Here is a 25688-nt window from a genome sequence, read left to right as displayed (position 1 = left end):
ATGAAACTAATATATTGGAATATACACAGAGTAACTCAATATTAGGAAGGTGTTCCTAATGTTTGGTGTACTCAGTGATACACACAGTATCAAATCCTTTCAGAGCTACTCAGGTGTTGAAGTTTAAGAGCATTGAATCACTGGAGCTCTGCACATGCATTCATATTATTGCAGTGTGATCAGCTGAATTTGCAATAGGTTCTAATATTTTCTTTTAAATAGTGCCATTTTAATCAATTTACAGTCACTCAATTCTCTAGCATCCACTAGAACTTCTTGAATGGTCCTTATGCCATCCATTGTGTGTCAGACCAGTTTTGATCAGTTTGTTTAACCATGTCTGACTGATGAGACCATTTAGACTAATCATGACACATCTGCAGAAATCAGAATCCAGAGGGTTTTATTCAGTTTGATGACAACTGCCATCAAAACAAAAGCAGGCAAGACCGTCAATTTGAAGAGGGGAAAACAGCCATAGGCTTGGGGAAATGGCTTATAGGAACTGGTTGAAGATTAGCGCAAACTAAGGATTCAAGGATAAACTTTATTGATGCCAGTCCCTGACAGAAACAGACGAGTCAGATCTATCAAGCAAGACAGAACTACAGCTATAAGATATAGCAAGAAGATGGAGGGTCTATCTATGTGCTCTCCTTCCCCAAAGTGTGTTTGTCAAACAGGTACTCGGCCATGCCGTTCTGGGGGGCACCCATGCGGCGGAGGTTGGTCACCCAGTCACCCAGCTCCTTTATGGACTTCACCTGCTCGTCCAGGTAGTGGGTCTCAATGAAGTCACACAGCTGAGAAAGAGAGGAAAGGACAAATGAGAGCACAAGGAAAACGGTTAAGCAAAAGTCAGTGGAGTGATGCCTCAAACAGAACAGGGATGAATAATCTCTAGTGTTCTAGAACCTGGAGGAAAAGGGTTTTTACAACCCCAGAGTAGTAAGCCCTTCATGTGACCCACTGGACTTGGTACTGACGAAAGTGTACACGGCAAAGACCTGAAGTACACCGGTTTTTCATATTTGGGGCCCTGTTTATGATATCCTGAATTATATGTGAAATGTGGGTGGATTAGATTAGGATTTAAAATATTCAGACAAATCCTTAACATCGTGCTGTTAAAAATAACATGGTATTTTGCCTGTGTATAGTTCTTGTCTCCATATACTCACGTGTGGGTCGTTGTGTTCAGAGCAGACCTTGTGCAGGTCCAGCAGGGACTGGTTCACAATCTTCTCCAGCTGCAGGGCACTCTCAAGGGCCTCCACACCACTACCCCACTCATCCTTCTCTGGTTTCTAGAACAAGCCATACATATGCTGTTAGAGCAGCAGTTGAGCTTCTACACAAGCCACCACCCACTGGCTTAGAGCAGACAAACTGGAGTACACAGTTATTAAGCAGCTAGGTAGCCAATCAGTCAAGTTTAAAATATCAGTTCGGTCTGTTTCCTGAACCTCTCATTGCTTTACTCTGTAAGCAAAGTCTTTCTCTAGGATCCAGTAGGGCTGCTGTTTAATGTTCTCTCATTGCAACCGTACATTTATCCCTGACAGTTTCAATGACTCACAGCGGTTTAAATGTCTGTGAAAGATAAGTGGTCCACACCCTCAATCTCCTGTTGGCCCTCCCTAGATGGGCACTACCATATCCCCATACTAAACTCCCGTTGAAAGCATGCATTTCCTAACAGGCGAAACATGGACGTACACACAAGCACTTAGCGCACACACAATCACCTTGACGTCCTGCAGGAAGATTCTCCCTCCCCTCTGGTTCTGAACTGTCAACAGCTTCTCAGCATGCTCACGCTCTTCGTGGGACTGGTTCTTGAAAAACTTGGCAAAGTTGTGCAGGGCCTGGTCATCACGATCAAAGTAATACGCCTGAGACGGAGAGAAAAGTAACGACCTTTAGTTCAAAGCTACCAGGCTGGTTCCAGTTCTACTATAAAAAGCTGATCACTAGACCTTAACTTGGTTTGCCAAATCAAAAGCACAATATCAAAATGATCATCTTGACATAAGTAGTGACTGGCTATCAGTGGACTCAATGTGTGTTCACAGTGATCACTGAGATCAGTAAGCAGATAAAATGAGCTCCACAAGTATTGGGACTGTTTTGGATCTGTACTCCAGCACTTGAAATGATACAATGACTATGGGGTTCAAGTGCAGACGATCAGCTTTAATTTAAGGGCATTTTCACCCATATCAGGTCAACCATTTAGAAAGTAGAGCCCTTTTTATACATAGTCCAACCATTTTAGGGGACCAAAATTATTGAGACAAATTAACGTGTATTAAAGTTTACGCATTTGGTCCCATATTCCTAGCGCTCAATGACTACATCAAGCTTGTGACTACACAAATTTGTTGGATGCATTTGTTTGTTTCTGATTATTTTGCATCCAATAGAAATGAATGGTAAATAATGCATCATCATTCTGGAGTCACTAAATAAGAGTAGAATGTTAAACACATCTACACTACCATGATTACAGATAGTGCTGAATGACTCGAAAGTTAGCGGCATAAACATGCTAGCATCCCTTGTTATCAGTGATTACTTAAACAAAGCACTTGAAACTACTTTGATTAAATTATTAGTGAGTCTTATGGTTGTGGAAGGCTTATATTTAGCCTAGATATAATTTCACAAGCCTGAATTCATGAGATTATTGCCAACTTCTGAAATGCAGTGAATTTTACAACATAGCTTATTCAGAGTGTGATATAACTAAATAAAATAGTGAATCACTGACAAGGTTGAAAACAAAGGTGATTTAGGCCCTACCACCCAGCCCTAGTATTAAATGGGATGCCAGAGGCCAGCGTGTTGAACACCCCCATCTGCACCATCATGGGGTGTAAACTCTACATCACATTACTCCGTGTACCTGTAATCTAATCAGTCATTTAATTTGTCATACTAGTGTCCTTGACTGCGCTTGCCCAACCCTTCATCTCCATTCCAGTCTCTTGCTCTTACCATGGACAGGTAGACATAGGAAGCGTACAGCTCCAGGTTGATCTGCCGGTTGATGGCAGCCTCACAGTCCTGATGGAAGTTCTGTCTCACCTGAGAAGTCATGTTTCTGAAATGGAAATGCATTAACTGTCAAGAGGAAAGGAGGGCACACTTTGGTTCAATGAAGTCAGGCACTTTTAAAACAGCATGGAGAGCCCTGATGCCAAAGTGAAGATTTCAATATTGAAGAGTCAGACAGTCTAACGTCACAGAAGGTTGGTGCCATCAGGTCATAGTCCATTCAATAGATAAATGGTTTGTTTGGTTATGAGAGATGCATCAGTGTAGCCCTTTAGTTGGCTAAGAGCATGAGTCTCGTAAGTATTTGGACTTTATGAAGCGTGCACCTCTCCAGTGCTCAACTAACATCAAAACTGATGCATTTCAACACAATGGGTAGGTCATTGTCATTGCAAATCCAGCTGCCACTAAATAGTGAAACAAATATATTCCTCTATTTAGCTAGATACTCAGACCTTATCTATGCGCATCGCACCCAGAGGCAGCAAGAGGATTGACACCGCCCAAAATATGTACACGCAGATTAGCAGACGGTCTGCTTTATGGGCAACTGCACTTCCTGATACAGCCTTTAGATTTGGTTCATTAAGAAATGCTAGTGGCTATGACTGAACTCAAACAAGAATTGGTTCGATAGGTGGGAAGAGTTAACCTAATTATTATTTTGGTTGGTCTTTGGATAAACCTCTGGGGCTACTTCGGAACCATCTATAAATTAGTGTAAATGGGGACAACGTTATCATTTTGCAGACCTTAGTTCTAGTGAAATACTTTCAATATGTGTACACATTTTAGTTAGTTTGAGGTTAAGTCATTGAAATGTGGAAACAGTCCCATATATAGTACACCAACGTATCGATGGTCCCAACTAACCCTGTAGGGATATTCAAAGTAAACCAATATTTAGAACGGTTGAATGCAACTGCACTCCGAATTGATTACATGTGAGCTGCCCGGTGTGGCCAGGATTGATACAAAACCAACCTTTGGCCCGGCGTCGTCCAGGTTTGGCCTAGCGTCGTCCAGGTTTGGCCTAGCGTCGTCCAGGTTTGGCCTTAACGGACTTACCAATTAAATAAAAGGTTTAAAAAAACGAAATTGCTATTTTGATAGGTGAAGTTTATTTGAGCGAATATAAAATGTTTAGGTTGTTAACTAGGGAATTGATATTTTCTACAAAAGATTGGCTAGATGTATCTCGCCTCTGAAGGCATGCATTTCCATTGTTAAATCAACCATCTAGCCAATATAACAGATCGTTGCACTTGACCGACCAAGGCCGTCAGTGTTACCAATTAATATTTAGCGAGTTCAGAGTGACAATGTTTAGTTCATAGCATTTAGCCACTTAATTCTGCCGCAAACGAGAAGCGCTCACTGAAACAGAAGTCACAGCAACCGCGCGCATACAGGCAGAGAAGAACAAAGGGCGCGGTGTGCGTAGGAGATGGCGAAAACGCTACGTCTGGAACCGCAGCGAGAAATTGGTGCTGTGACGACGCAACGGCAAATCAAGGAGACGATCATGGAAAAATAGTTGCCAATACTGGACGCCATTATTTGGCAAAACAAGGACATATGAAGTATAACACCATGATATCGAAAAACACCGCCATTATAACATTGACAACTGTTAGCTAGTTACCAGTAGCTATTTCAGCATTGTAAAATTACTCCGCGTTATTACGCTAACGTTACAACGCATTTCACATCGTCGCAAGCTTGTTAACGTTAGCTGGCTACAGTAGGTAGCGTAGCTTCTTACCTAACGTAGCTAGCCACCCTCACTAGTACGGCCTTGGGCGGCAGTGGCTAGCTAACTACGATAAGTTACATCATCCATCCAACTATTATGCCAACCAGCTAACATTAGTTAAATAATTTATTCTTAGCTAGATGTTATTTTCTTACCTTGTGGTTTTTCTGGTCCGAAGTGGTGGTGTGAGTGATTCGAAGTATTATGGATAGCTTGATCTAATTTGGTTCTTAAAAAGGGATGAATTGAATCAAAAATAAATTGCTTCGAAAGAGTAGAAGGTTGCCGTTCAAGCACTGTTGAAGCAGGTAACCACTACTCTCCTCTGCAAACTGATAATCGTGAGCGTTGCGCAGTGGTTAAATAGGGAATGACGTCGTCAAAAGCAGTAAGGGGAGGAGACTGGCGCAACGAGGGACTGTCAAAGCACATCCTTTTTTCATATAAAATATTACTCTATTTCGTCAAACTTTTGTAAACTATATGGTAAAGCAAGACACTTGTTTGAAATCCTTTCTTACTAAGTGAGACATAGCAAACAGATGAAAATGGTATCGCATGAGTAGAGCCTAGAGCAGGGTTCCCCGAGCCAACTAGGTGAAAATGATGTGTGTGCCCTTGAGCAAGGCACTTAACCCTAATTGCGCCTGTAAGTCGCTCTGGATAAGTGTCTGCTGAATGACTCAAATTTATTTTCACGCATAATAGAGAGATCATATGCAAGCAAGGTTTGAAATTATTATGTTCTAGTCAAATATTATATCTGCTTGGGCTTCTTGCAGTCAATTTGTAGTCTATGTTCCGGCCCCGCTCAAGAAGAAATCGGCCCGCGGCTGAATCTAGTTGATGATCCCTCGCCTAGAGTTTTTCCAGACCAACAGACAAAACCAAAGAAATACTAGGCTAAGGCTCCCAAGGATGGACCCAGAGTTTTTCCCTGGTCAGGTCACACTTTAAAAACTGCTGGCCTTACACAATTAACAGGATTAATCAAATAAGGAATTAAACAATACACTTAACAGTCACGTAGACCACCTTTTCTTAGCAGAGATGCTGACAATTCATGATATTACATAACAGGTATTTTGAAGAGGGTATTTGAATTTCCCAGAAGTGACAACAGCAGAACAGATGTCATAGTCTGATCGACACAAAATATCTCAGAATCGCAAACACAATGGGTGCCACACATTAAAATCACATTAAAATAAGTTATGAGAGTCTAACTGTGGCCACATGAATGAGATACCATCAGTGAAATTACTTATTTATGGTGTTGTCCTACTAAGTTGATTGGCATTATCATTGTGGAAAAATAGGGCAAATTCAGATAAGTATACAAAACCATGATAAATTCTTTAATTACAGTTGTGTGGCTACAAGTTTCAGGCTAGACTGATTTTAAATAATGGGAAGAACCATCACCATGTGACTAAATACTGACACTACATGACACTGAACAGCTGTAGCAGATAAACAGTACTATCATCACCACAGTTCTCTCTGTCTGTCTGGTATGCTACACACAGTTAATAACCACTGTATGTACCAGACAGTCAGCCACCCAGAGCAGAGGACTGTCGGGTCATTGTCATACAGTGTATCATATACTCACAACAGAAAATGCTGCAACATAATGCCATAAACACTGGTTGAAAATCCAACCCATGAATAAAACTGTCTCGTTTCCTTTGCCGCTAGGTCTCACAATCTCTCATTTGCACCTTCCAAGTAATGTCATTCATCATACACTTCTTCCCAATGCTAGGAAGCATATTATGTGCTATACAGTTGAAGTCAGAGTTTACATACACCTTAGCCAAATACATTTAAACTCAGTGTTTCACAATTCCTGACATTTAATCCAGGTACAAATTCCCTGTTTTAGGTCAGTTAGGATCACCACTTTATTTTAAGAATGTAAAATGTCAGAATAATAGCAGAGAGAGAGATTTATTTCAGCTTTTATTTCTTTCATCACATTCCCAGTCAGCCAGAAGTTTACATACACTCAATTAGTATTTGGTAGAAATGCATTTAAATTGTTTAACTTGGGTCAAACGTTTTGGGTAGCCTTCCACAAGCTTCCCACAATAAGTTGGGTGAATTTTGGCCCATTCCTCCTGACAGAGCTGGTGTAACTGAGTCAGGTTTGTAGGCCTCCTTGCTCGCACAGGCTTTTTCAGTTCTGCCCACACATTTTCTATAGGATTGAAGGGCTTTGTGATGTCCACTCCAATACCTTGACTTTGTTGTCCTTAAGCCATTTTGCCACAACTTTGGAAGTATGCTTGGGGTCATTGTCCATTTGGAAGACCCATTTGCGATCAAGCTTTAACTTCCTGACTGATGTTTTGAGATGTTGCTTAAATGTATCCACATCATTTTCCTGCCTCATGATGCCATCTATTTTGTGAAGTGCACCAGTCCCTCCTGCAGCAAAGCACCCCCACAGCATGATGCTGCCACCCCCGTGATTCACGGTTGGGATAGTGATCTTCGGCTTGCAAGCCTCCCCCTTTTTCCTCCAAACATAACGATGGTCATTATGGCCAAACAGTTCTATTTTTGTTTCATCAGACCAGAGGACATTTCTCCAAAAAGTACGATCTTTGTTCCCATGTGCAGTTGCAAACCGTAGTCTGGCTTTTTTTATGGCAGTTTTGGAGCAGTGGCTTCTTCCTTGCTGAGCGGCCTTTCAGGTTATGTCAATATAGGACTGATTTTACTGTGGTCATGGCTGATTTTTTTGATTTTCCCATGATGTCAAGCAAAGAGGCACTGAGTTTGAAGGTAGGCCTTGAAATACATCCACAGGTACAATTCCAATTGACTCAAATTATGTCAATTAGCCTATCAGAAGCTTCTAAAGGCATGACATAATTTTCTGGAATTTTCCAAGCTGTTTAAAGGCATAGTCAACTTAGTGTATGTAAACTTCTGACCTATTGGAATTGTGATACAGTGAATTATAAGTGAAATAATCTGTCTGTTAACAATTGTTGGAAAAATTACTTGTGTCATGCACAAAGTAGATGTCCTAACTGACTTGCCAAAACTATAGTTTGTTAACAAGAAATTTGTGAAGTGGTTGAAAAACTTCTTAAGGCTAGGGGGCAGTATTCGGAAGTTCGGATGACTGACATGCCCAAAGTAAACTGCCTGTTACTCAGGCCCAGAAGCTAGGATATGCATATAATTGGTAGCATTGGATAGAAAACACTCTGAAGTTTCGAAAACTGTTAAAATAATGTCTGTGAGTAAACTGTTGTTTTGCCCATTCACCCTCTGAATGGCATACATACACAATCCATGTCTCAAGACTTTAAAATCCTTTAATCTGTCTCCTTCCCTTCATCTACACCGATTGAAGCGGATTTAACCAGTTAGATGTAACAAATTGTAATCTATGTAATCCCCAAAAGTAATTGTTTATCATGAGAGGTCCATAAACAATAGCTAGTAATGCTGCATTGTAACGGCTGTCGTGAGAGAGAGTAGACCAAGGTGCAGCGGAGTTAGTGTTCATCATGAAATATTTAATAGAAGAAAGAACACTATACAAAAATAAGAAAACCGCCAGCCAAACAGTCCTGTCAGGTGCAAAACGCTAACAGAAACAATTACCCACAAAACCCAAAGGAAAAACATGCTCCTTATGTGTGACTCCCAATCAGCAACAATGAACTTCAGCTGTGCCTGATTGGGAGCCACACACGGCCCAAAACAAAGAAATACAAAAAACCTAGAAAACGAACATAGAACGCCCACCCAATGTAACACCCTGGCCTAACCAAAATAAAGAACAAAAAACCCCTCTCTATGGCCAGGGCGTTACATACATACTCTAAGACAGGTTCAAATCTTAACTTTCTGGTAAAAATAATTATAAATTGCTGAGGTGTAGTCACTTTTAAGGACACAAGCTCAAGTAAATAGTACAAATATGATAAAAATATAAAAAAATGTATAATGTATTTCCTATTCAACAAAACTGTACGAATAAGACTAGACTTATATGCTTTGCATAATGAAATAAAATGACTAACTATAAATGTCACCTTCTTTATAACTGTAAAATACATATTTGTATGTTTAGTGTTAGAGAAAATGTGCATATTTTCCAAAGGTCTCTCTTGATCAAAACGTCTGCCCCCATCTAGCTTGGCTTCCTGAACTCGTTAAATCTTGTCCATTTATGACAAACAGAAAGTGTTTTTTGTTTAAAATCTATGAATCATTTTAGATTAATGGCTATAAATCGATCTCTGAATGTGCTACAGTGATGTAACCACTCTCTCATGCTACTCTACGATCTAGGCTCAAAGCCAATTTATGCTTGATCAAATAATGTGGTCGGAGACGTGGAATGGATGGCGTGAAGCAATTGCAGCTACCTGTGGAGGCATGCAGAGGCCAAAATGCGCATTGCCATGCGTCTTTCCAAATGTTATAACAATGCGAAGCGCTTTGTATAGCTCCGCATTGACATTGGTTGACGGAAGTTGAGGACGGGAGGTCCTGTAAAGAACTTCCTTGACAACAGCTCTGGTCTGCTCAGCAAAGGCAAGAGGTATAAATGCGGTACGGCCACTGCAGACATTGGATTGACCATGTAGAGTCTTTTAAGATGCAGGCATGTGCTTTGTCAGTGGCTGAGGTAGGGTTCAGCCAGGAGTTTTTATTTTTTTTCTTTCACCTTTATTTAACCAGGTAGGCCAGTTGAGAACAAGTTCTCATTTACAACTGCGATTTGGCCAAGATAAAGCAAAGCAGTGCGACACAAACAACAACACAGAGTTACACATGGAATAAACAAATGTACAGTCAATAATACAATAGAAAAAACTTTATATACAGTTTGTGCAAATGGCGTGAGGAGGTAAGGCAATAAATAGGCCATAGTGGCAAAGTAATTACAATTTAGCAAATGAACACTGGAGCGATAGATGTGCAGATGATGATGTGCAAGTAGATGTACTGGTGTGCAAAAGAGCAAAAAAGTAAATAAAAACAGTATGGGGATGAGGTAGGTAGATTGGATGGGCTATTTACAGATGGGCTGAGTACAGCTGCAACGATCGGTTAGCTGCTCAGATAGCTGATGTTTAAAGTTAGTGAGGGAGATATAAGTCTCCAACTTCAGCGATTTTTGCAATTCGTTCCAGTCATTGGCAGCAGAGAACTGGAAGGAAAGGTGGCCAAAGGAGGTGTTGGCTTTGGGGATGACCAGTGAGATATACCTGCTGGAGCGTGTGCTACGGGTGGGTGTTGTTATCGTGACCAGTGAGCTGAGATAAGGCGGAACTTTACCTAGCAAAGGCTTATAGATGACCTGGAGCCAGTGGGTCTGGCGACAAATATGTAGCGAGGGCCAGCCGATGAGAGCATACAGGTCGCAGTAGTGGGTGGTATATGGGGCTTTGGTGACAAAACGGATGGCACTGTGATAGACTGCATCCAGTTTGCTGAGTAGAGTGTTGGAGGCTATTTTGTAAATTACATCGCCGAAGTCGAGGATTGGTAGGATAGTCAGTTTTACGAGGGTATGTTTGGCGGCATGAGTGAAGGTGTTGCTGGACTGTCAGAAGAGTTTCAAGTGTATTCAGATTTCACATCCTATGTCATACAGGCTCAATAAATATCCTACAATGTCCGTGGGAACCAGGGCTATCACTCAATGCAAGCCATTTGGTCTATTGTGTCCACAGAACAATTTTTTAGCAAAAATGTCGATCGGAACCGGTACCAGAACCAGGGACTTTATATTTAAAGGTGACATCAATAACGGATCATAGATTTCACTTGGATTCACCTGGTCATTCTATGTCATGGAAAGAGCAGGTTTTGTTTTGTACACTGTTAAAGGCTCTGCATGGTCAATTCGCCATCTGAAGTGGCCGTACAGCATTTCCTGCGATGCAGCCGCCGCAGACGTCAGGACTTTCATTCTTCTTGCGCTTAGCGGAGCAGAGCTATTGTGAAGGAAGTTGTCAAGGAAGTGAGTTTGTGTTTATACTGGACCTCCCGCCCCCACCTATAGTCAACCAATAATGTCAATGCGGAGCTATACGGAGCCCCCCGCATTGTTACACAATTTGAGAGGTGCACGACAATGCGGTATGGATTTTGATTTGGCCTCTGCATGCCTCCGGCGGCTCCGCAATTGCGTCACACCCTCCATACAAAGAATACCTATGACCACATTTTTGGATCAAGCATAAGGGGTTGGGTGCGGGCTGTTATCTCATACATACTTTATCACATACATTCGGGGAGGGGGGGGGGGGTTATTAGCAATTGCGGGTGGGTGAACCAACAGCTGAGAGGTGCACCACTAACGCACACACTCTTTCAATGAGGCCACAATGTCATGCGGTGGCACTCCCAACTGTCACCAGTGGTATTGAAGGACACACTCATGACCATGTGTCAACACACACATATTTTTTGTACACTCAGTGTATATTGATGTCATGCGCTAACAAGTAATGAGGGCACTGAAACATAGGTTATAAAATGTAATTGGGTGTAAAGTCCATCCAGACAACCTATCAAACAAGAAATCCAAGATTCCACCAATGGGTAAGCCATGTGGTCCCAAATGCAAGAGACAATGTACTCAGAATATTTCAGAGGGTAGGCAAAAGGAAAGATGGGAAAACTATTGGGAGATGAAGTATAAGGAGAAGAGGACATGGATCTTCCACATGGTGGCACAGCAATCTAAGAAAAATATCACTGTTGGCGCTGACAGTCGACGCAGCAGGTCGTTTCTGTACCATCTTCCAAACCAGAGCGGTTCTGCACAACAGGTGTACAAAGAGTTTTTCCTGACAACATTGGGCTACCACCCCAAAAATGACACGCTGATTGTCACGATGATGGGCAAGTCAATCACCACCAAACTGATTCCACCAAAGGATCAGAGGGGAAAGAAAGCTTCAGCGAGGAAATTGAACATGAATCCAATCCTGCAACACATTGAGTCCTTCCATCCCCAAATCAGCCACTACAGATGAGAGCATGCCCCACATCGCCTCTACCTACCTAGTGACATCAATATTCGGTTCATGCATAATGATTACAAGGAGAAGAACAAAGATGCCAGCTGCGGTTACGAAACCTATCGCAAGGCGGTAAAGGGAAGGAACATCAGCTTTGTGAAGCTTGGAGAAGAGGAGTGCGAGCTCTGTTTGGTGCAGGGTCATCATCTGAAGATGGCACACAGGGAGAATGAGGCCATGGAAACCCAAGCCTGCCAAGACAACAGTCATGCAGCACCTGAATTCACCATCACCAACCCCGACTGCATGCAATGTAGGAAATATGAGGAACATAACAAGTCTAAAGGGCAGAGCAGAAGCCATTACCAGGCTGATGCGCAGAAAGATTGGCCTGAGGACTGGTCTGTGAGGAGTGTTGATACGCAAAAAGTCATCATGCTCCCTCGCATGCCAGGTGTGAAAACAGCATTGTTCACAAGAAGAATCGTTGCCTATCACGAGACATTCTCCACCATTGGAAAGAAGTCTCAAAAGAAGAAGAAAACAATCTCAGTGGTATGGCATGAAGGAACAGCTGGTCAGAAGGCAGAGGAGATTACTTCATTTTACGTAACAGCATTGGAGAGGGAGAGAGATGTCAAGCATGCAGTGTATTGGGTGGATAACTGCACTTCTCAAAACAAAAACTGGTGCCTTCTAACATCACTGGTGAGTGTTGTCAATGCTGACTCAACTTTGATGGAGGACATCACCCTCAAGTTCTTCGAGCCAGGACACACCTTCATGAGTGCAGTCAGTTTCCACCATGGCATGGAACAGGAAATGAAAGCTCGACCTGCAGGTGTGGTGTACGACTTCGGGGACTTCCTCCATGTGGTCGCCACTTCCAATGCAGGCAAGGTGGTCGAAATGAAAAAGGAAAACTTCCTGGCATGGAAAGCTGGCCATTCCATCGTCAAGCTGAAGAAGGCAGCAGCACCAAAGCTGGCAGAGATGGCTGAGATCCAGTTGAGGCGTGGATCCAGGAGCCTCTTCTACAAAGTCTCCCATGAAGAAAAGGACTTCACAGAGCTTGACTTTATCATGAAGAAAGTCACTCTAGAGACACCCTCGACGCTACGTACACAGGATAGAGGGATAGAAGAGTCCAAGAAGATGGACATAATCACCAAGCTGTGTCCTCTGATGCCTGCAACGAAGGCAGTTCTGGAATGCCTTGGCTGTGAACAGCATTGCTGAGGATGAGGAGTGATGTGGTAGAGCACTGAAGAAGTTTTACTTAAAAATGAAATGTTACTTAAAAATTAAATGTAACTATTCAGCATTTTATCAATTGTAGCTAAATGTCATTTGGGTCCTCTTATGAATATGAACATGTAAATATGTTTAAAATGTATTCTTAAAGCTGTTATTTATTTATTCATTCAAAAGTGTCATTTGAAAAAATACAAATAAAATGTTTTTATTAGCAATCTCATGGTCATTTTTTATAATTTTTATTACCCTATGTCATACTTCTATCATGTTCCATCATTATATATCACAAGACAGGTAATCATTTCATGTAATTCAAACAATTGCTGTGCTGCTTTTCACATTTATTCTTATAACAAGACATGGGCTATTTGTCAAACACAGTATGTAATGTGACTGACGCAGACCCTACATCTCTATGTAAATGCAACTGGTATCTTAGTGGAAGACACACAAAGGATGCAGTTTCAACTCTATTACACTGTCAGTAATTACACTGCTCTTGTATTAATAGCATAAATGAGAAGTATAGTAAACTAACAAATGAAAATGGCAGATACTGCTCTTTGCTTTGGTATTACCCTGCAATTTATAACATATCATGCCAAGGAAGAAGGCAGTAACTGCCGTTTAAGGGTCAAAGGTCATGTCAGAGGTCAGGGTCAACATGAATAAAAAATGTACTCATAGTAAGTGTTGTGTCTTTGGCATCATTAAACTGAAGACATGTTTATCAAATAACTCTCTGTAATTATTATTACGCGATTAAACTGATTAATCGTGTAACGTAATTAACTAGGAGGTCGGGGCACCAAGGAAAATATTCAGATTACAAAGTTATAATTTTCCTAATATAACTTTCAGATATTATAATATCTGATCTCTGAGTCCTCTGATTAATCATGTGTTATTTACCTCGACAGTCTCATTCCAAACGTTGTAAATTGTTGGTTATCTGCACGAACCCAGTCTTCACTATGAGTCATCCATACATCAATTGTCTTAAAATCATTTATTTACTAATCTAAGTAATTCACAGAAATGCATAACAAACAGATATGGTTACAAGGAAATTATAGGAGAATGTGCCCTAGTGGGCTAAACCGGCATGGCGGCTTGTTACACAAAGAAAGGGGGTTGGGCTTGAATGAAAGAGCGGGAAGACTGAGGAACCAGAAAACAGCTATGCCATCGTAAATACAGTATCGTATGCATTCTAAATTACCGCCCATTTGGAAAAGGAAAATGCACTAAATATTTACTCTGAGCTGCGCTTCGGTAGGTTGGTTGTAGATGCTGGCCGTGTTGGCCAACAGAGATCTTCCTGTCCTCGGAAGAATGTCACTGGTGGTAAAATGGATACGTTGTAGTATCTTCGTTGTGTGTTAGACTGGATACGTCGTCCATCCTTTCCTAGCCAACGTCTATAGCGGCCGCTGGTAACTCAACGGCTAGGAAGTATCACTTCTGTAGTGAATAAGGGTTCAAAGTTCATACCATTCGCAACCAAAGCTCACGCTGAGGTTGGCTTAGTTCTGTACTTGACATGTGAGTCCTTTTAACGCAGAGGCTGCAGACCTCACGTACCCGGAACAGGCTGGTTACATTTTGTCACTGGCTTATATAGTGGCGAGGGGAGAAGGGTGTGTTTCATCGTTTATAACCCCTGTCTCTTCACAGGGGCAGGCCACTGATTGGTCAGGGCTCTTTCCTTATGAAAACCCAATTCTCTCATTTGGAAGCTAAAATTACATTTAATCTCTTAACAAACAGTTTCAATATCAAACATTTAAATTGAACAACAATTCCATGTGAATCTGATAACTAGAATGTGTAGACTTTCCCAGGTACACTTTATGTCGTCCTGTCATCAGTCATAATGTCTCAGATGACAACCGAACTGACATCCATACTCATTAAGTACCTGGTATATTTCCAACTGGTTCTATTACCGAAATATGGTTCCTTTCCCCCCACTTGTTTGATATTCCCAGACTCTCTATATTTAACAAAGGCTATTCAAAAGTCCTTCAGTAGGGTCAGAGAGAGAGGGGAAGGGAGAAAGGTATTTATGGGGGGGTCATAAACCTTACCCACAGGCCAACGTCATGACATAAGGCAACAGATCAATACATCTCCAATGATCTCCCTAGAATTCATTTGGCTGGACAATTAAAAAACTTTGAAGCCATTTATCTCAGTTCTACTCTATGAGCAGTTACTGCCTTTTTGTTTGGGAGGGCAGCTTATGTTTCATTCCTTCCTGTGTCCTAGATAGAAACATTGCATTGTTCGGACTCAGCAAATTGTGTTTACTGGGGCTAGTGGAGGCACAAAACTTAAATGATTATTTGGCACAGCCAATATACCACCTGCCCAACAACCAGTAGCTGCTGACAAAGCACACCAATGCTGACAGCTGCATCCTTATTATGTTTACAAACTCTTTACACAAGTTGACATTAACCTAGTTATCACTTATCTGCAACTCTCACTCATTCAACACAAAGGGTAATTGGACCATCAGAGAGCAACTTTCCGGCAAAAAAAAGCACATCACAACGCCTCTGACCTAAATAGCTTGTAGCATCTCCCTCTCGAGCCCGTCTGGTGTTTGGGTTAAAGGTATATCAGGGCCTGCTTAGAGAAAGCAATTTTAAGCAACGCCTCAGTAGAGTAAGGACTTCAGTCATGCTCTGTATGATATGATACTCTGTTCAGCTCTCTGACTACTCAATGGGCACACACTGGTTGAATAAACATTGTTTCCATGTCATTTCGATGAAATTATGTTGAACCAATGTTGAATAGACATTGAATTGACGTCTGTGCCCAGTGGGTGACTGATGTGAGAATCTCTCAAGTTATTTAAAGAACATTGGTGCGGTGACATTAGGATATCTGGGCCTGCCTCAGTAGAGCAAAGTATTATTGATGTATGGAATGTTAGGCATAAGTGTATAAAGTGTGCATTCTTTTTAAAAATCTTGTTCTGTCCATGATACCGAAGTATGTACTGATGTGTGTGTATGTGTGTGACTGGTGGATGCTGCTGGGTGTGAATGTGGTGTAGGGAAATGAAGGTGTATATCATTAAGTTGAAACTTTAGAGGGAGGAAACTCTACATGATTCAAGGTTGCTGCTTTCACGTCTGTTAACTCTGATCACGGTGGCTGAGGTGAAAGCCTCAGCGGAGCCAAGGACCTTAGGTGAAACTCCCATCTGATTCTGGTTCATTTTACATGAGCAGGAGCGTAACAACTGATTCACAGGGACCTTGTTCATTTTATGAGCAGGGCCAAAGCCCAGCACAATACCTCAGCTAACCCTTCATGGGTGGTAGACTGTAACACATGACACTATATCTCAGCTAACCCATTAAGGGTGATGGACTATAACAAGGCTCAAGATCAAGGCCTGGTTATTTCATGTTCATGAATGTTGCATTTTACCCAATGAAACCCATAGCGGGTGGTACTGTAACACGTTACACTATATCTCAGCTAACCCGTTATTAAGGGCGATAGACTGTAACAAGGCTCAAGATTCAAGGCCTGGTTATTTCATGTTAATGAATGTTTCAAGTTTTATTAGTTGTATGTACAGGATACACATGGTATACACCTTCCAAATAAATTCTTACTTGCAATAAGAAATATTAAAAGATAAGATTATGAACATAAAGTAAATGGCTAAGTAGAATAAACATTTTAAACAAGTATAATACAGGAAGGCTGTAACGGCCGTCGTTAGAGAAAAACCAAGGTGCAGTGGAGGATGTGTTCATCTTGAATGAATTTTAATACAAAAGAGAACACTACGAAAATGAACAAAAGACGACAGCAAAACAGTCCTGTTAGGAAATACTCTAAACAGAAACAATCACCCACAAAACCCCAAAGGAAAACCAGGCTACTTATGTGTGACTCCCAATCAGCAACAACGAACTACAGCGGTGCCTGATTGGGAGCCACACACAGCCCAAAACAAAGAAATACAAAAACATAGAAAAATGAACATAGAACACCCACCCAATGTAACACCCTGGCCAAACCAAAATAAAGAACAAAAACCCCTCTCTATGGCCAGGGCGTTACAGTACCCCCCCCCCCCCCCCCCCCCCCCAAAGGTGCGGACTCCGGCCACAAAACCTGACTCTGGAGGGGAGGGTCCGGGTGGGCCTTGTTACGGCGGCGGCTCAGGTGCGGGACGTGGCCTCCGCTCCACCCTCGGCGTCGACCACTTAGGTGGCGCCCCTGGCCGCGCCGGAGGACTGGTGGGCGACCCTGACTGCGCCTGGCTGGCGGGCGATTCTGGTTGCGCCCGGTTGGCGGGCGACCCTGGCTTCGTCCGGCTGGCGAGCGTCCCTGGCTGCGCCCGGCTGGCGGGCAACCCTGGCGGCTCCGGTGGCTCCGGGCTGGCGGGCGGGTCCGGCGGCACTGACCCAGGATTCACCAGGCTGGGGAGACATGAAGGAGGCCTGGCCCTGGGCGCAGGCACAGGACTCACCAGGCTGGGGAGACATGAAGGAGGCCTGGCCCTGGGCACAGGACTCACCGGGCTGGCGGGCGGCTCTGGCGGCTCTGGACAGGCGGGCGGCTCTGGACAGGCGGGCGGCTCTGGCGGCTCCGGACAGGCGGGCGGCTCTGGCGGCTCCGGACAGGCGGCGGCTCTGGCAGCTCCGGACAGGTGGGCGGCTCCGGACAGGCGGGCGGCTCTGGCGGCTCCGGACAGGCGGGCGGCTCTGGCGGCTCCGGACTGGCGGGCGACTCTGGCGGCTCCGGACTGGCAGGCGGCTCTGCCGGCTCCGGACTGGCGGGCGGCTCTGGCGGCTCTGGCCCAGGACTCACCAGGCTGGGGAGACATGAAGGAGGCCTGGCTCTGGGCGCAGGCACTGGACTCACCAGGCTGGGGAGAACCACTGGAGGCCTGGTCCGTGGAGGAGGCACAGGCTTGACCAGGATGGGGAGACCCACTGGAGGCCTGGTCCGTGGAGGAGGCACAGGCTTGACCAGGATGGGGGGACCCACTGGAGGCCTGGTCTGTGGAGGAGGCACAGGCTTGACCAGGATGGGGGGACCCACTGGAGGCCTGGTCCGTGGAGGAGGCACATGACTGACCAGGATGGGGGGACCCACTGGAGGCCTGGTCCGAGGAGGAGGCACAGGATAAACCGGGCTGTGGGGGAGCACTGGAGTTCTGGTACGTAGGCTCTTTACCCACACTCCAGGCTGAATGCCCACTTTGGCCCGGCACGGGCGGAGCGCAGGCATTGGGCGAACTGGACCCTCCCAGCGCCCTGGAGACACAGTGCGCAGAGCCGGTGCAGGATAACCTGGACCGAAAAGGCGCACTGGAGACCAGACGCGCTGAGCCGGCACAATCCGTCCTGGCTCGATGCCTGCACTCGCATGGCACTTGCGGGGGGCTGGCCTATAGCACACCGGGCTATGAATGCGCACTGGAGACACCGTGCGCTTAACCGCATAACACGGTGCCTGACCAGTACTGCGTTGCCTCCAGTAAGCACGGGGAGTTGGCTCAGGTCTACCGCCTGACTCCGCCAATCTCAAAAAATGTTTTGGGGGCTGCCTCCCGTGTCCATCGCTCTCCCTCGGCAGGTTGTTGCAGTGGTCAAATAATTGATCCCATGTCCAGTCAATCCTTGACTCCAACACCTCCAGCGACCAGGATGCCATGACCTCCCGAGCACGCTGCTTCATCCCCTCCTTGTGCTGCTCCTTCCTCCGCTGCTTGGTCCATTTTTGGTGAGTGATTCTGTAACGGTTGTCGTTAGAGAAAGACCAAGGTGCAGCAGAGGATGTGTTCATCTTGAATTAATTTTAATACAAAAGAGAACACTACAAAAATGAACAAAAGACGACAGCAAAACAGTCCTGTTAGGAAATACTCTAAACAGAAACAATCACCCACAAAACCCCAAAGGAAAACCAGGCTACTTATGTGTGACTCCCAATCAGCAACAACGAACTACAGCTGTAGTTACAAAAACATAGAAAAATGAACATAGAACGCCCACCCAATGTAACACCCTGGCCAAACCAAAATAAAGAACAAAAACCCCTCTCTATGGCCAGGGCGTTACAAAGGCACAATTTATAGTCTAATATTTACACGTGTTCTGGGGAAGGGGGTTTGGGGGGCAAGTGTTTAAATTGTGCAGTATTTAACAATTTAACAATACTAGTCTGCTAGCTGCAGTTGTGATAGCATGCATATATATGTGTTTGTGGATGTATGTACACTATATATGCAAAGATATGTGGACACCCCTTCAAATTAGTGGATTCGGCTATTTCAGCCACACCCGTTGCTGACAGGTGTATAAAATCAAGTACACAGTCATGCAATCTCCATAAACAAACATTGGCAGTAGAATGGCCTTACTGAAGAGCTCAGTGACTTCCAACGTGGCACCGTCATACAATGGCACCATTCCAACAAGTCAGTTCGTCAGTTCGTCAGTTGGTCAACTGTAAGGGCTGTTATTGTGAAGTGGAAATGGCTAGGAGCAAGTAGTAGGCCACACAAGCTCACAGAAGGGGAGCGCCAAGTGCTGAAGCGCGTAGCGTGTAAAAATCTTCGGTCCTCAGTTGCAACACTCATTACTGAATTACTGAGTTCCAAACTGCCTCTGGAAGAAACGTTAACACAAGAAGTGTTCATCGGGAGTTTCATAAAATGGGTTTCAATGGCCGAAAAGGCGCACACAAGCCTAAGATCACCATGTGCAATGTCAGGTGTCCACATACTTTTGGTCAGGTAGTGTATGTCTGGACGTGTTGAACTCTACTTATAGGGACCAGAAGACCCCACAAGAATAGTAAACAAACAAAATTTGACCAACTGGGGACATTTTGTTATTCCCCATGCTATTTCAAGGGGGTTTGGTCAGGTAGTGTATGTCTGGACGTGTTGAACTCTACTTATAGGGACCAGAAGACCCCACAAGAATAGTAAACAAACAAAATTTGACCAACTGGGGACATTTTGTTATTCCCCATGCTATTTCAAGGGGGTTTAGTGTTAATGTAGAATTAATGTAAGGGGTAGAATTAGGTTTAAGACTTAGTGTTAGGAGTTAAGGTTTGGTTTTGGGGTTAAGGTTAGGGTTGGTTTAGGGTAAGGGCCGTATACAACAGACATTACAGTGAAATGCTTACTTACAAGCCCATAACCAACAATGCTTTAAGAAGTTTCAAGAAGAAAAAAAAAAAGAAAGAAAAAGTGTTAATTGAAAAATTGATGTATTTAAAAAAAAAAAAAGTAACTAATAATTAAAAAGCAGCAGTAAAATAACAATAGCGAGGCTATGTACAGGGGGTACCGGTACAGAGTCAGTGTGCCGGGGCACCAGTTAGTTGAGGTAATTGAGGTAATATGTACATGTAAGTAGAGTTAAAATTAAAAGCCTTCTACAGGATCGGTGGGTCCCCCGCGGGACAGTTGAGCTAACGTAGGCTAATGTGATTAGCATGAGGTTGGAAGTAACAAGAAAATGTCCCAGGACATAGACCTATCTGATATTGTCAGAAAGCTTAAATTCGTGTTAATCTAACTGCACTGTCCAATTTACAGTAGCTAATACAGTGAAAGAATACCATGCTATTGTTTGAGGAGAGTGCACAGTTATGAACTTGAAAATGTATTAATAAACCAATTAGGCACATTTGGGCAGTCTTGATACAAAATGTTGAACAGAAATGCAATGGTTCATTGGATCAGTATAAACGTTGCACATACACTGCTGCCATCTAGTGGCCAATATCTAAATTGCGCCTGGGCTGGAATAATACATTATGGCCTTTCTCTTGCATTTCAAATATGATGGTACAAAAAAAAATAAAAAACACGTTTTTTTCTATGTATTATCTTTTACCAGATCTAATGTGTTATATTCTCCTACATTAATTTCACAATTCCACAAACTTCAAAGTGTTTCCTTTTAAATGGTATCAAGAATATGCATATCCTTGCTTCAGGTCCTGAGCTACAGGCAGTTCGTTTTGGATATGTCATTTTAGGAGAAAATTGAAAAAAAGGGGCGGATCCTTAAGAGTTAAGAGGTTTTTAAAGTGACTATGTATAAATATTAAACAGAGAATAGCAGCAGCGTAAAAGAAGGGGGGGAGGCAATGCAAATAGTCTGGATAGCCATTTGATTAGCTTTACAGGAGTCTTATGGCTTGGGGGTAGAAGCTGTTGAGAAGCCTTTTGGACCTAGACATGGCGCTCCGGTACCGCTTGCCATGTAGTAGCAGAGAGAATAGCATATGACTAGAAAATAGGATTTTGAATGGTTATTAATTGTGTGTCCCCACAAGGTTAGTTAAACACGACTGTGTGTGTTGGTGTGTGCGTGAGTGCATTTGTGCTCAGGTGTGGAGAATCAGAGCAGGTGGTCAGTCCAGTTCAAGTGTTCAGCAGTCTGATGGCTTGTAGATAGAAACTGTCTCTGAGCCTGTTGGCATCAGACCTCATGCTCCAATTCTGTCTGCCCGACGGTAAAGGAGTGAACAGCTCGTAGCTGGTATGTGTGGGGTCCGTGATGACGCTGCGGGCCTTCCTCGGGCACCGTTTCAAGTAGATGTCCTGTGCTGGGCTGTCTCCACCACCTGCTGGAGGACCTTGTGGTCATGGATGGAGCAATTCCCGCACCAGGCTGTGATGCAACCGGTCAGGACGCTCTGAAGGTGCAGCGGTAGTATTTGGAGAGGACCTGGGGTGGCATGCCGAATTTCTTTAGCTGCCTTAGGAAGTAGAGACACTGTTGCGCACACTTGACAAGAGTTTTGGTGTTGTTGGTCCATGTCAAGTCCTCTGTGATGTGGACGTTGAGGAGTTTAAAACTGCTGACTCCCATTGATGTGGATTGGGGCACGTTCCCTCCTCTGTTTCCTGAAGTCAACAATCAACCCCTTTCTTTAGATGATGTTGAGGGGGAGGTTGGTATCCTGGCACCCCAATGCCAGTTCACTTTCCTTCCTATAGACTGACTCGTCGTTGTTGTTTTCCAGGCCTACAACTGTGGTGTTGTCAGCAAACTTGATAATGGAGTTGGTGTTGTGCGAGAACAGAGAATACAGCAGAGGGCTGAGGCCCCTGTGTTAAGGCGTCAGCATGCTTCAATTTGCCTGGCGCCTAGCCGAACCTAACAAGTGTGCTCGCATACTACCTTAAAAAATACTTTCGCTTGAAAAATTTGAAAAAAGCAGCAATAGTACTGTTTGTCCATTTTCACATGTTGTAGCCAGTATACACTAATTTAGACATTTTTTTGCAGAGGAGATCTTCGTCACATAATTTTGCATCTGACTAGGATCTTTGGTGCAGTATTTCTCAAGTGAAAAAATGTGCATGAGAAGGAGTCGTCTCCCTTTGAATGACAACAGGCATTTAATTGAAGAATCCCTACTGTTAACCAATTGCATTCGGCTACTGACTTTGGCTACCGACACCGACTTCGGCTTGCCTCAAGAAAAAATGTTGTGTGCCTGAACAACCAAAAAAAACCTTGCCGAAGTCCAAAACGAACCAAAATGTCACAAAATGTTGTCATAATTTTTGCACAAACTGTTTTGGCTGGGAAGCATGCAGACGCCTTTCATCGGTGGTGAGGAGGTGCCAATGTTGTATTTTACCTAATGAAACCCATAGTGGGTGGTAGCTGTAACAAAAGTTGTACAAATTTAAAGGCTCAGTGCTGTCAAAAACGTGATTTCCTGTGTTTTATATATTTCCACACTATGAGGTTGGAATAATACTGTGAAATTGTAGAAAATTATGATAATACCCTTTTAGTGTAAGAGTTGTTTGAAATACGGCTGAAATTTCTGCCTGTTTGGTGGGATGGAGTTTTGGCTTGCCTGTTGACAAATTAGTTAATAGACCAATAAGAAAGCATTCCAAACCTCTCTGCCAATAACAGCTAGTTTTCCGTTTTCCCCTCCCCACTCAGACCACTCCCAGACAGTCGTAGCAAAATTATTTTCTTGAGAAATTGCTCTTTGCTATTAAGATATGATTATTTCGGACCATTTCAATTGAAAACAATCACAGTAAGGTACTTAATTGTTAGCCAGAAATGATTTGATATTGAGATAACGGCTGCATTGGACCTTTAAGAGATTACATCTTACCTCAGGAAACCCATTGAGGGTGGTAACTGTAAAAGTCTATACCCAGGATACCCATTAAGGGTGGTAACTACAGGAACATGGTAGCATTATTTACATCAGGGGAATTTAGCAGTGTCAGCAGCCTATTTGTAACACATCTTAATGTACTTTGATTTCCGTGTTTCACTTGCATTCAGTAGTCTATGAATCACATGGTTATGAAGGCATAAATGTGTATACTTATATTAAATGGACAACTTATATTAAATGGACAAAAGGAACACCTATGTGAGAATACTATTCATTGACTACAGCTCAGGGTTCAACACCATAGTGCCCTCAAAGCTCATCACTAAGCTAAGGACCCTGGGAGTAAACACCTCCCTCTGCAACTGGATCCTGGACTTCCTGACGGGCTGTCCCCAGGTGGTAAGGGTAGGTAACAACACATCCGCCACGCTGATCCTCAACACGGGGGCCCCTCAGGGGTGCATGCTCAGTCCCCTCCTGTACTCCCTGTTCACTCATGACTGCATGGCCAGGCATGACTCCAACACCATCATTACGTTTTCTGATGACACAACAGTGGTAGGCTTGATCACTGACAACAATGAGACAGCCTATAGGGAGGAGGTCAGAGACCTGACTGTGTGGTGCAAGGACAACAACCTCTCCCTCAACGTGATCAAGACAAAGGAGATGGTTGTGGACTACAGGAAAAGGAGGACCGAGCATGCCCCATTCTCATCGACCGGGCTGCAGTGGAGCAGGTTGAGAGCTTCAAGTTCCTTGGCGTCCACATCACCAACAAACTAACATGGTCCAAGCACACCAAGACAGTCGTGAAGAGGGCACGACAAAACCTATTCCCCCTCAGGAGACTGAAAAGATTTGGCATGGGTCCTCAGATCCTCAAAACTTTTACAGCTGCACCATCGAGAGCATCCTGACGGGTTGCATCAGTGCCTGGTATGGCAACTGCTCGGCCTCCGACTCCAAGGCACTACAGAGGGTAGTGCGTACGGCCCAGTACATCACCGGGGCCAAGCTTCCTGCCATCCAGGACCTCGAAACCAGGCGGTGACAGAGGAAGGGCCTAAAAATTGTGAAAGACTCCAGCCACCCTAGTCATAGACTGTTCTCTCTGCTACCGTACGACAAGTGGTACCGGAGCGCCAAGTATAGGTCCAAGAGGCTTCTAAATAGCTTCTACCCCCAAGCCATAAGACTCCTGAACAGCTAATGAAATGGCTACCCAGACTATTTGCATTGCCCACCCCCCTCCACGCTGCTGCTACTCTCTGTTATTATCTAAACATGTTCACTTAAATAACTCTACCTACATGCACATATTACCTCAATTACCTCGACACCGGTACCCCCTGTATATAGCCCGCTATTGTTATTTACTGCTACTCTTTATTTTTTGTTATTCTTATCTCTCTTTTTTTTAGGTATTTTCTTAAAACTGCAGTGTTGGTTAAGGGCCTGTAAGTAAGCATTTCACTGTAATACCTGTTGTATTCGGCGCATGTGACAAATAACATTTGATTTGAAATGTGTGTATGTAGTTCTGTCCTTGTCTATTAATGTATGTATTAGCCTGTGATGTTTTACATGGACCTTGGGTAGTTTACATGCAGATTCATGAGCTCAACATTTGTTATAGTACCCATTCAAGACTTTAAGACAAGTGCGGAGGGAGACGGGTTGTTTCTGGACAGGGTCAGTAGCAGAAGGGTAAATGGCGCCATCTGCTGTTTTATCCATGAATTTAACCTTTTAGCACACTAGCAACTACCGAAATCATTTGAGTGTAGTAGCAGTCAAATTAGTCGACAATCAATACCAGTCACACACCTTGACTATAATTCCCAAAATAGAACTAGATTTAAAATGTACAATAGCAAGCAAATGACTCCTTGCACCTTCACATGGCTGCACTGCAGCACCAAGCCCAAAAATGGATTAAAGGTACCTAACGTTACCCCTTATAGTCCAAGGACCTTACATGTTGTTTAAAGGCGATGTGGCTCTGGAAGCCTAAACAGCCAAATACTCCATCTAAACCTGAATCGATTCTCAATTGTGGTACAATTCTATAAACATAAATGTCTACTTTCATATCCCAAAATAATTTCACAAATGCTAAATACACTTGCTGTACAGTTAACAGTTGCAGCCAATAGTATTTTTCCAGTGGCAACCCTTTTGTAGCATCCATTTACACACGTTAGGAGACACAGATGGCCAATTAGCACAGGTAGTAAGTAGACTAACTTCAATCTGTTTTCTGTAAACACACTGTAACATGGAGATGTTTGTGTGGGAACCCTAATCCTTTTTTATTACATTTCTATCTGATATGAAAGATAAGGTCCTTTTGCTTTCAAAACACTGCCGCAAGTTATGTGTGGTAATGTTCAAAGTGAGCATCAAGGGCTCTTAACAAAATTCCCCAGTACAGAAGA

At 43.5% G+C, this 25688-nt stretch overlaps 1 protein-coding gene across 1 annotated transcript; it reads right to left on the bottom strand.

The window, feature by feature from the left end:
• Positions 1-386: 386 nt before the first annotated feature.
• LOC100194637 (ferritin, heavy polypeptide 1-1) lies at positions 387-5135 on the bottom strand. The gene is made up of 5 exons (NM_001139722.1): positions 4972-5135; positions 3001-3106; positions 1749-1895; positions 1182-1307; positions 387-803 (listed from the first exon to the last, which is right to left on the bottom strand). The coding sequence occupies exons 2-5, from the start codon at positions 3100-3102 to the stop codon at positions 645-647; spliced, it is 534 nt and encodes a 177-aa protein (NP_001133194.1). The 5' UTR covers positions 3103-3106; positions 4972-5135; the 3' UTR covers positions 387-644.
• Between the last annotated feature and the right edge of the window lie 20553 nt (positions 5136-25688).

The sequence above is a fragment of the Salmo salar genome, chromosome 11 (genome assembly GCF_965601325.2).
Source record: "Salmo salar chromosome 11, fSalSal1, whole genome shotgun sequence".
NCBI lineage: Eukaryota > Metazoa > Chordata > Actinopteri > Salmoniformes > Salmonidae > Salmo > Salmo salar.
This window is presented reverse-complemented; position numbering and strand designations above follow the sequence as displayed.